Source organism: Equus caballus, chromosome 18 (genome assembly GCF_041296265.1).
Source record: "Equus caballus isolate H_3958 breed thoroughbred chromosome 18, TB-T2T, whole genome shotgun sequence".
Classification (NCBI taxonomy): domain Eukaryota; kingdom Metazoa; phylum Chordata; class Mammalia; order Perissodactyla; family Equidae; genus Equus; species Equus caballus.
Window position 1 is genome coordinate 28,207,501 of NC_091701.1, and position 12,012 is coordinate 28,219,512.

At 47.1% G+C, this 12,012-nt stretch overlaps 1 protein-coding gene across 6 annotated transcripts in view; it reads right to left on the bottom strand.

Annotated features, from left to right (window-relative positions):
* The window catches only part of ZEB2 (zinc finger E-box binding homeobox 2), a 132,200-nt gene that overhangs the window by 118,754 nt on the left and 1,434 nt on the right, over positions 1 to 12,012 (bottom strand). For 2 of the 6 annotated variants that reach the window (XM_023622551.2, XM_070240843.1), the window contains exons 2-3: positions 11,235 to 11,388; positions 10,214 to 10,355 (exon numbers count right to left, since the gene is read on the bottom strand). In XM_023622551.2, coding sequence (XP_023478319.1) covers positions 10,214 to 10,286 — 73 coding nt within the window. In that variant the 5' untranslated portion in view covers positions 10,287 to 10,355; positions 11,235 to 11,388. Of the gene's footprint in view, positions 1 to 10,213; positions 10,356 to 10,546; positions 10,600 to 10,621; positions 10,840 to 11,234; positions 11,389 to 12,012 lie in introns of those variants that run through there. The other 4 variants (XM_005601473.4, XM_023622552.2, XM_070240842.1 and 1 more) reach the window with 3 other exon arrangements.

Below are 12,012 nucleotides of genomic sequence, written 5' to 3' on the forward strand. Positions count from 1 at the left end.
TGAAAGAATATCTTCATATAAATAGAGTTTAAAATTTAAACTTTAAAATATTCACATTCAGAATTAGGTCTCTTCCAGTTTAAAGCAGAGTGTGTGTGGGTTTAAGTTAAACTAACACACAGCAACCAAGAAAAATGAACAACTAAAAATGGACTCATACAATAGAACATGACATTTAATCCCATAGATTAGAGGAATAGCTATCTGGAGTCTTAATTCTATAGTAATTTTTTTTTTTTAAAGAAAGAAAGGTAACTTAAATATGTATACTAACATGTATGCATTGTCACTTAATTCTAACAATTACTTCAAATCTCATCCCCTCAGCTCAGTAATAGAACTGAATTTGTAAAAATATCATGAATCATTATGATGATTACATTTCTTCAGTTGAAAAATGAAAGCAAAGTTCAACCAGATCCTTCTCGAAACGTTTGCTCCCCTTACAACCCTTACGTGTTCCCACTGCTGGCTCTTCCAAAGTCTGGTTTTCAGAAGCCCACATTCATTTCTAACCAAGATTGCAGCCTCCACTGTAATGTGCATGGCTTCATTAGCTATCATACTTTCTTGGGTCACACATACACAATATCTGATGAGACATTGATCATCTTCCTTCTCTTTCCTCTTTTTAGCTGCTCTAACTTTCCTGTCAGGAGCGTGAAAAAATATGCGCAGTTACTGTTGCTGAGGGGAGACAAAGTTTAACTTCTGGGTTGGCAATCGGAGAATAATTCATGAGCAGATTTCTAGCAAATGATATGATTTGCTAAATTTTGGTCTTTGATTTATATTTATGTACTCCTGCTACTGCTAAGGTTTTGCCAACCTCAATTAGATCATGAATGAGATCATTTTAATTCAGCCCCCAAACTGTGACCTGACCATGGTCTGAAAGTGTTCAAAAAGTGATTTTAAGCCTTCCTTTGATTTGAAAAGGAATACTGCATGCTTGGTCGTTCATACAAATAACATAAAACTTAATTATTGGATGATTTGGCAGAGGACCTTCTTGCCAAACAACAGTCAATGCCAGCTACTGTGATGCTGGCGATGCCCGGGCCCCGGAGTGCACAGCCCCCTGTATACAGCATTTGTTCATTGTGTCTCAGGGCAAGATGCTCTCAAAGAGGATTCACGGATCTTGGAGGCAGGGTGCAACATGCAGGGTATACCGTATTTATAACTCCAGTTAAAAAATGCTGTCTCACCTAGAAGGGAAGTAGATCCGCGCTGTCAAATCACCAGGAGGCTGTGACAAAGGGAGCTTGCAGCCTGACACACGGTGTAACAACATAGCAAACACCTTTAATTCTGTCATGTCTCATACCCTTTACTTTCTCACACATTCGTGGCTGCTCAAACGTTGACACCTACACTCTTTTTCGAAACTAAATAAGGCAATCTTATTTAAGCCCAAATGCAACACCTGTAAAGTTATTCTTGTGCCCAGCAAAAAATAACCATTAACTCCTTCCTCTTATAAATGCCTCTCTGCTTGCTTTGGAAAGTCTCAAGTTGGTAACACGGGCCTGAGGCCCTGACTCTGGGGTTCACATGACCTCCCAAGCTCCGAAAGACAGGCAAGATGTCCCCCTCCAAAAGATGCGAGAGCTGAGATAATGTCACTGTCAGAACTGGCCGCTTACAGCTTTTCGAGTTGAAGCCTCTTTCTTCATCACAAACTTCTGGTGTCTTTTATAGTAAGGAGAGAGGCCCCAGCTGCTTCATTCCCTCTAGCTACCATAGTCTAATATTTTAAAAGCTGGAAATGAAAATAGCTTTTCTAAAGATATTTCCTGGAATTTTTAATGTGCTGCCTTGATTCCTTTTTTTTTCTTTGCCAATTATAAACCACCATTTGGAGGGCTTATGAGCAATGTAAGTCCACCTCATCTAATTAAACCACATTGTTTTAAAAGCTTGAACAGTTTTCATGTCTACAAGACTTGTCTGAATAATAAACTGCTAGAGCCAGAATTCTCAGTGTCTTTGAAGAGCCAGGATTTTATCTGCTGGGTGCAAAGGGCCAGGCACTCAAAGAGTTAAAGAGTGCTCCTGCATTGCTGGGTAGGTTAATATCACAGCTGCCTGGTAAAGCATTATCCCCATACCTCACTTAACAAAAGCCTCCTTTTGCAAACAGACTCCCACTTTCCCCCCAAGTGTCCAAAGGTGTTTACTGAAGTAAATCTGCCTAAATCCTTCATTGCTTGGGTCATGGGGGTGGCTAGGCGGGGTGGAAGGTGTAGGGCTAATCTCTTTTTGTAAATTCTGTAAATCTTCTGGGAAAAAGAAAAAAATTCAGGAATCTGTGTCACATGCTCATGTACAACTTCTAATATCTCTGCTAGTTTTGCTCTTATAAGTGAAATCTACCACAATGGCTATCGGAAAAGTCCCCGTTTCCAATTACACACTGCTGTTTGATGAGACTGCACTTCCAAAGTTGCATGTGTGTGTGTGTGCGTGTGTGTGCGCGCGCGCATGCACGCGCACATTATATGCTTAATCTAATTGTTGAAAAAAAAAACTGTTGGTATCTTAAAAGTGGTTTCAGAAAGGAAAGAAAAAAAAAAGACAAGACAGTTTAGGAGCAAGATAATATAGCTGAAAAGTTGTCACGAGAGGTTTCTGCTCTTGCTGTGGTCTCAGTCCAATACCATTAACTGCATGTTACTTTTGCACGTTGAAAATGGAGGCAAATAACACACTAAAACCTGACAGGTCCGCCTGCGAGGGTTTAAACAGTTCCCAGTAAGAAGGAGCCCTTTAGGCATAAACTTTCTCTCTCAAGAGAACGTGAATACCACCAACCCCTCCCTACAAATCTTGAAGCATCCAGTTTGAGATACAAAAAGGCTGTCATCTCACAAATGTTAAACATACTAAAAAAATCTGAAAAAAAAGTATGGAGAAGGTGTGAAAAACGTGGCACTTTACAGCCCTCAAAGCTTTTTAAAATAGAACAACTTTTCCCCCTAAAATTCTTTTCAGAGAATTTTTTTTTTCTTTTTGGCTCATTTGAGAGTTTCTTTCTTGGCTTTTTTCCCCTTTCATTTGAAAATATGAATTATCATAAAAAGTCAGGGGAAAAAATGGGAAAGTCTTTTCCAGTTTTCCTAAAGATTTATCAGTGTGTTCAGGCTGGGTGTAAGCACCTCTCCCTTTTTCTCTGGGCCAGACACCCATCACTGAGACCAGACCAGGGCCTCCGGAGACTTTATCCTGTCTCTCCTCCTGAGCAGGCTCCAGCTCCCCCCACCACCCCAGTGCCCTCACCTCCCTGGTCTGATGATAAACAATGAGAGTGAAGCCAAATAGTAGGCAGCACTCAAAAGTGGGAAGTCCACACACCTGACCCCAAGTCTAGTAGGCTTCTGGGGGAGAATCTGATCCCTCCCTGACACTTTTTACCTCAAGTGTTGAGCGGGTGGCCATGAATAGTACAGACATGCCATCTTGTAACACTATATGCCTGTCAGGAGGGACAGGGCCTGGTTGAGCATCAACTATATAAGGCTGGTAACTAGGGAAAGCCCAACAAACAGCCACAAACACCTAAGTTATTTTACTCAGCTACTACCCTCTGCTTCTCTTCTCTCTCTCTCCCTCTCTCTCTCTCTCTCTTTCTTTTCATCTTGGCTTTCTGTGGCAGAATGCAAATGGAGCCTGCCGGCGGTGAAAGGGCTGAATTGTGATTAAGAAGAAGAAGAGCTCCTTTCTTTGTTCTCCCCTCAGGGGATGTTTACTGGGAGAGACACAGCGGATCAGATATGAAAGGCATTCAGGTCAGCATTGATGTGAGCGAAAGTGAAATCATACCTAAGGCATTCAAAAGACCGCCGTGTCAGGGGTTCAGCTAACGGTGCAGCTACTGTGTGTGTCTTCCCGGAGAGGCACCAATCTTTTCACAGACTGGTGATTTTTTCCTCCTTAATTTACTACAAAATTATAAAAGTTATATCCTCCTGTTTACCTCCCACCAGATGACATAAGAGTTAGCATTTTCTCTCCTTCTGGACCACACGCGAAATCAGACCAACTTCTAATAACTGTATTACCTAAATGAACCAGCAAGGCACCATCTGAACTGTGAAATCTTTTTTTTAAAGCAGGTGTATTCATGTGTGCTCCATATATGCATAATACGCAGGGGGAAAATGAGTGAAGAGAAAAACCCCCAAACACACGTATGGATGACTTTTCCTATCACCTTCCTCAGAGGAAATGCAAGACAACACACACACACACACACACACAGCATAAAAACAGTACAGAACACCTTAAAACGAAATTCTTTATTTACTTTGTAACTACTAGTTACACTTTTCCTGAGAGCGTTCTCTGTGACATGACTGTCACCCAAGATAAAAGTATTTGGCACATAGCTATTAAAGCAAAGACTTCCATAGACTGTACTGATTATTATTGCTTTCCTTCTAAAAAATGTTTGATGAAGAAATACTTGGATCTTACTTTTCAAAAGTTTACACTCCCCACAGCCCAAATAGTCATTCAATAGATTTTCCAAGTGGTAAGCTGATGGTGTTGGCATAAACAGAGCTATGTAAATATATACAAAATTCACAAATCACAGCAAACATACAAATAATGAGGAGGTGCCTAGATGTGTCAAAGCTTAAAAATGAAAAGGAAAATCACATTTCATCTTCTGATTGCTAAAGAAAGAAAAGAAATAGGGAGGGGGGGATAGGGCTGTATTTATTGGTTTTAAATCATCCTTCCCTCTGCTCTGAATTATTTTTTTCAATCTTCACATCTTGGCTAAAAAGCATATTTGGGCTTACGTTAACATCTGCTTTTGTGGTGACATTTAATTCTGTATATTTTCAACTAGTGTTTCTGCATCACAGATTTTCCTCCTTTATCTCTTTGCTCTAAAAAGACAACCAAAGAGCAATCAAAAAGGTGTCTGACTTGGCCATTCAGACAATTGCCCCCTTGTGGGAATGCGGGAATGAATGGTACAGTGGACACCCCAGCACCATTGACGTTATAAACATGTAAATGAAACACATTAGGGCAGACAATCAATTGTCTGTGAGCATTGCGAACCTGCACTCCCTCTCTCTGTGACAGGCACAAAATAGTGTCTACCTTGGGAAGCCACGGTGCTGGAGAGGAAAAGGACAAAGAGTTCTCTTTCACACAGAAGAAAATGCACCTTAAAAGCCTTGGAAGAATGCAGATGACAAAAACTGTTGTAAGGAAAAGAATCTCCCACATCTTGGAAGAAACCCGGCACTGCTAGAGAGCTAGCAACACCCTCCTTTCCTACCTTCAGGGCAGACACACATTTTTCCCAGGAAATATTCTTAATACAGCATTAGGGTCTTTGATAACCTCTTGGAATTTTCCTTACTTTGACCAAATTAAGCAAGGGAGAAAGGAAGCATCTGAAACATAGGTCATGGCAGTTCAGTGGGGAACTTTAATCTTGGCTTTATTCATATTTGGAAATAAACGCTTAAAGACGTGAATTTGTTTTTATTTGTCAACAGAGAAACAATGTAAAGTTTAAAATCCTTAGCCCACCCTCAGCCCTGGTGGAGCGTCACGCTCTGGATGCCAGCAGGCTAGTGGTTCTGCGACGAAGGAAGGCATGTTTCTACCCCAACTGACTTAGTTTTTCCAAACCGAGATAAAACAAATAGATCAGTCTAGATACATAGCCCCCAGCCTTGTGTGTGTGCAGCGTGACAAAACTTGCAGAAGATCTCCACAGAGAGAAAAGGATGGAGATGGATATCTTTGGAGCACCCTTAGAACTGGTACCTGCCACCCAAACTGCCCCTGAGTGCTTTGAGAGGCAGCAAAACAGGCTCTCGATAAGCTCATCAACTTTATAAAGAAAGCTGCTTGCAAAAGATTTCCACACTTGCAAAGATAACCAAGCCTGAACCCACTGTAATCCGAAGGGAACTTTCCTGCCTCAGCGTGGACTGAGGGGCTCAGACTCACGGCTGCCCCATCCCAACTTCACCTCTCAGAGAGGAGAGCCAGGAGCCACATCCTTAAGAAGGGGCTGAATGCATCTTTTCCTTTTTGTTTAAGCATCTCTGAAAGGAGAGCAACTTCTCTGGCCCCCACAGCCTCGAAGCATCCCCACCAGCACCCCCACTCCCTTTAAGGATGTGGTAGAAGTGAGGGCTTATCTTAAACAGGGACAATCATTTCTGCTCATCTGACTGTTTCTCTTGTAGAATCCAAAGCCCTGAAAACATCCAACTTTATCCCTTTTCTTCACCACTGAAAACCAGAGACCAAAGGCGTTTGTAAAAATCTCCCCCACTTTCCAAACAATCCTCAACCTTTTAACTGAAACTTTGAAGGAAAATCAAATTTAACTTTTCATTCTTTCTTCCATTTCCTCCGCCCCCCAATCCACTCCTAATTCAGTTTTCATTTAAAAGACAACTTCATTCACTTTTCTGAAACAAGCAGTTTCCCGATTTGATTTTTGTTATAACGTGCATGTGTATGTGCAATTTTTCAGAGGCTGATGCTGGAAGATGGTGGGCTGGGGAGGCAGGCCTATATTCCCAGGCTCCGCAGGAGGCAGGAGGGAAGCCGCAGCATCTCCAGGAGCCGATGCCTGAATCAGGGGCTAAAGCAACAAACTTTGCAAGTTACAACTGGGCTGAGCCAGTGGCAGGCAGGAGCCGGGCATCTCCCGCTCCGAGCGCTCATTTCTGACTCGAAGGCTGTGTGGAGATAGTGGGGTATAATCAGGGGAATGGAAGAGGGGGGCTGGGTTTTCCCCCTCCTCTCCAGCTTCAGTGAAAGTGTTACCAAGTGAGTCAGGCGACTGAAGATCATCTGACTGAACTTTCTTGAAACCGACACACATTCTTGTCTGCCGGCAACTTGCTTTCTGCCTCCTTCCCCCTCACCCCTCTCCTCCTTTCCTTCTGCACATCTTATTTTCTGGGAAGAGATTTCATCCTTTCCATGTGGGGGAAAGGAGACTGCTCGCTATGGATTAACTTGGCCCTGGCCCTGTCTTTGCCAGACATCTTGCTAGCCTGAGAATCTTGAAGGCTGTATTTTAGATTCTTGTTTCTCTCCTTTCACATTTGTTTTCCTCGAACTGCCTCCTTCTCCTTTGCTTTTTAATAATTGTATACAGCATAGTCTTCGAACCCACGTTCTTGACTAGCTTTTCAAACACACACACACTGCTTTACGTGTTTTATCTCCTTGTCGCCTTAGTCTATATATACACTGTTGACTTCATTAAAATTATATAAAGTGCCATTCTAGTTTCCTGGATGACCACTTTTTTTTTTTCTTGCAGCTTCTACTTCCATAATTAGTATTGCCATTATTCCTTTCCAGGAATTTCTATATGATTTTGATAAGCATCATCATATTTAGTGTTATCAGCAAAGACACAAGCTCAAAAGTGACATCTTTTCCATGAATCCAGGAAAGAAGAAAAATCCACTCAGTTCAGATAAATCCTGGCAATTCCCAAAGGGAAAGGCATTGGATACATGCTTGATGAGAAAGAAAATGAAAAAGGGGGAGAAGAAACTCTTCTACCTGCTTCTTAAAACCAGGACATTGCTCAGTGATATTAAAACCAAAGAAAAATACTGACAAATAACCAACGTGCAGCACGTTTTTTCCAAAGATTATTTGGAAAAAGAGACAGGTAGCAGTCAAAGTTAGAGAAGCTGTAATCGATGGATAGGCTTGCCGTTAAGTGTGCAGACTCTGGGCTAAATGCCTTAAAATGTGCAATTCAACTTTCCATTTCGGAGTGTTGAGGCTTCTCCCAAGTTACTGGCTGGGCGGAGGGGGAAGTGGTTGCAGTGTCCATGGCTGAGCACCTCCCCGGCGCTCCGTTTCACCTGCGAAGCCCCCAGCCGGCCTCCCTCTCTGCCAGCCCCCCCTGCCCAGGGTTCCCAGGAAGCCTGGAGCCCTCCATTTCCCCAGACCTGGGCTCCGGCCTGACCTCTCTGCCGGGGCCAGGCTGGTCCTCGGTGGCAAAATCCCGAAGGGGGTGGGAGGAGGCAGGCAAGAAGAAACAAGCGTCCTAAATAGTCTCTCCTGCAAAAGAACACTTCTGGGAACCTTGCTTTAAATCTCATTCTCTTTTCTCTCAAAAAATGACTGTTTAACATAAGAACAAAAATGCCTCCATGACACAAAGCTTTTGTTATCCAGTTGATCAGCAACGTGCTTTATATACTTGTAAGAGGGGGAAAAAAAGCCCCACAACAGACATTGATTTTAGAAAATCAATAACCAACATTTAATAAAAGGAACAGAGGAAACACAAGAGAGGAGAGGGGGACATTAGGTGTAATTTTAGTGTCTACTAAATTACCCAGAGATGGGGAAGGGGAGGTCTCCTGCGTAAGGACCACCTTAAATAATGCCAGACACCAGAGTGAAGAAAAAATTAAATTAAGAGAGAAAGAGAGAGAGAGAAAGACAGAGAGAGAGAGACAGAGAGACAGAGAGAGAGAGAGAGAGGGAGAGAGACTGACTTAAAAGAGGCAGCCTGAACTGGATCTTGGGGAAGCAGCTCGGAATATATTATTGTACTTGTTTTTTTGTAATACTAAGCCAAGCCAATAGATCAAAGGCAGCACAAAGGGAAAAGGCAGGATAACGTAACGAACAGTTTCTGACTAAAATTCCTCTATCACTCCCCCATATGGCTCGACACCTCCACCACAACAAGCAAAAGACACACACACACACACACACACACACGCACACACACGCACAAAACCTAGAGAGAGACAGAGAGACACAGAGAGAGAAGCATCACTTGTCTCTAATCAAAATTCTCTCGTCTTTGTGTTTTCCTCCCTCCAGCACCCCACACTGCGCCCCCAGCCGCCCCCTCCCCGCGCCGGGCAGCTCCGGGGCAGGCCGGGGGCGCGCGCGATTGTCTTCTCTGGAAGAAAGTTGCTCCAAGTGGGCCCGGGCGCTCCCCGCGAGCCGAGGGCTGGGCTTGCGGGAGGCCGGAGGCCGGGCTGGCGCCGCGTCCCCGCGGCCAGCTCGGGAGCGTCAACGCGGCCCCGCGCCGGGTGATCGGGCTCAGAGCGAGGGGAACGAGAAGTTTCCTTTCCCAGTCTGAGCTGGCGCTAGTTCGCTTGTTTGTTTTGGGGGGTTGGTTTTTCTTTTTAAACTCAGTATCCTCCGTCAGCTCCCCCTCGGCACCCTCTCTTGTCCCCAGCTCTCTCCCCTCCCCCAGGCGCCTTCTGCGCTCTTGCCAATCACTTTTCTCTTTTATTCCCACGATTTTGTTTGGGGGTAATACCTAGGGGGTCGGTCTCTCTTTCTCTCTCTCTCCCTGTCCCTTCTCTGCCTCTCTCCAAGATGGACCTACTCAACTGTCACCCCTTTAATCGCCCACTGCTGGTCCGTATGGCCCCCTCGCACCCCCATCTCCTTCCTCCTTCCTGACTCAGCCTGGATAACGGGCTCCTCCTGACCATGCAGAAACTGCCCAGAAAAAGTCTCCTTGCGCTTTTCGACTCCGCCAGCCCCCGGCGTGGGGCCAGAGCCCGCCGGAGAGGACCCGCCCGCCCCGGAGCCCGCACAGACCCCGCCGGACCCCGCGCGGGGCCGGCCGAGTCCCTCCCACCCCGGGGGCCGGGCGCGCCCGGCCGGGCCCCGCTGCCCGCGGACCGTTACTTGGTGTACGGGGAGGCGGCCGGGAGACTACGGCAAGAAACTTTAAGCCCGGCGGAGGCGCAGCCCCGGGCCCCCTCTCCCGCCCTCGCAGTTCCTCTGCCACCCCCGCCCCCGCCCCGGGATCCTGCACGACCTGGCGCCGGGGCCCCCGCCCTGCCCTCGCCGGACGCTCCCGCTGCCTGGCCGGGGACCCGGCGGGCCCGGCGCTCGCGGAGCGGGAGGCGGAGGCGGAGGGAGGGCGGAGGCGGGGGCACGAGGGGCGGCAGGGGTGGGGGCGCGGGGCCCCGGCCGGACCCCCGCGCTCGGAGCCCCCCGGCGCCCGACGCTCACTTTGCCCGGCACTTCCCCAACTCCCCCCGGTCCAGTGGCCGCGCGCGCCGGGCTCCGGCGCCGGCCGCGGAGGGAGGCTCGCCCGCGAGCCCTGGGCGCCGCCGCCGCCGCCGCCTCGGTTCCTTTTCCCTTTCCCCCTCCTTCTCCCTGGGTCTCGAGCCCCGGAGTGGCCCGGAAAAGTTTGGTTCGGGCCGCTTCTTACCGTTTTTCCTCCTGGGATTGGCTTGTTTGCGCCTCTTGCACCGGGGGCCATCCGCCATGATCGGCTGCTTCATTGATAAGAGCGGATCAGATGGCAGTTCGCATGGACTCGGCGCCCTGCTTCGGCAGCACGCAGGCTCGATCTAGCAACCAAACACAGCGACAATGTGGGCATCGCCCGCGCCCATTGAAACGCGCGCGGGCCGCCCAGGGGAGCCGGGCCAGGGCCCCGGCGAGCACCCATCCGCGCCCCCCAACGCCAAAGCGAAACTTCGGCGGCCCCCTCCCCGCCCCCCACCCGAGCCTTGGCCCCAAGGCGCTTTGTGTTTGTTACTGTTTGGTGTGTTGCACCCGCGAGGGGATCAGAGAGACAAGAATTACATCTTCAAAATGAGTCATAACTCCTGACCGTATGAGGGAATGCACACGGCGGTACAGTAAGGCTGCTTGACTCAGGGTTAGGCGGACCCTTTCCTCCGAAAAGTCCTCAGCCCGGCTCGAGAACTTGGGGTGAGGCGAGGCTTTCTTTCGCTCTCATCTTGTCTCACCCCCCGCCACCCCATTCCCCAGAGGAAACAAACAAACAAACAAACAAACAACACGAAACAGCCCCCGGATGAAGCACACTCGGGCAAATTGATAATAGTAATTATAGGAAGCCCACTCGCCCGCGCCCCCTCCCCTCCCCTTTTGGAGTTTATCGAGGCACTGTCTCTTCCTCCCCCCACCCCCCCGCCCCCAAATTAAGATTTCCCGTTTCACGCCGCAATAAGAAATATAATTATAAGCCTCTTTGGACACTGTCCCTCCCCCCCCCCACCTCCGCCACTTTGACAATATTTACTTAAGTATTTCCCCCCACCTCACTCATACACATGCTCCCCCACACTGGTTCCCTTAAATAGTTCCAGTAGAAAAAAATTTTTCCCCTCAAGAAAGGAAAGAGAAAGTCCAACCGCTACGGCAATACTTTTAAGCTCTACTAAATGATCGTATCCTTTCTGGCTTCGAAACTTTTGTACCTAAAAATCGAGTGAGGCGCTGCATTTTTTTCAGCTGAAACTGTCAAAACTTGGAGAAGGGGAACCTCCGAGGCAGGCAGGAGAGGAGGAGAATCCCGAAACTCGGTGGAGGTTGGGAAGATGCTGCGCCTCGAGGATTAGTTTAAACAGGGGGCTATAAAAGATGTAACAGATGCAAACTGTAACACAAGGGCCATTAACCCTTTCTCTGCCGAGCACACTCAGTCCCCACGCCCCGTACCTATTGTCTCCTGTGCTAGAAGCCTAGCAGAAAACCTGGAAAGTGAGTATCAGTTTCCACACATTTGCTGAGAGGGGTGGGGGTGGGGGGGGGGGCGAGAGATGGGGAAGTGGATGATTTAGAAAGCACCTTGAATTTAACCTAGGCAGAGTGGGAGACTTAATTTAATTCAAGTTTGACACATTTTGTCATTTCTTGGCTCTCCTATTGATTTGAAATTGTTGGGGAAAAATCCTGAAATAAAGAAATGGTCACACAAGTGTCTGGGATGAAACAGCTGGCCTGTCTGTATTCATGCTGAGACTTACACACGATTGCATATAAATACATGTTTAATAAAGTAAGCTGCTAGTTTTATGAGCATGTGTGTGTGAGGGAGAGACAGGGCATTTGTGCTGTAAACTTTATCTTTGCCTGTTATTTCTACCTCTGGAGTTAGTAATCTTGCCTTCATCATTATAGGGGGAGCATGTAAAATATGTGAGTAGGTGGGAGATAAACACATTCATGTTAGCGGGGCTTACCACTGCTCCTGGG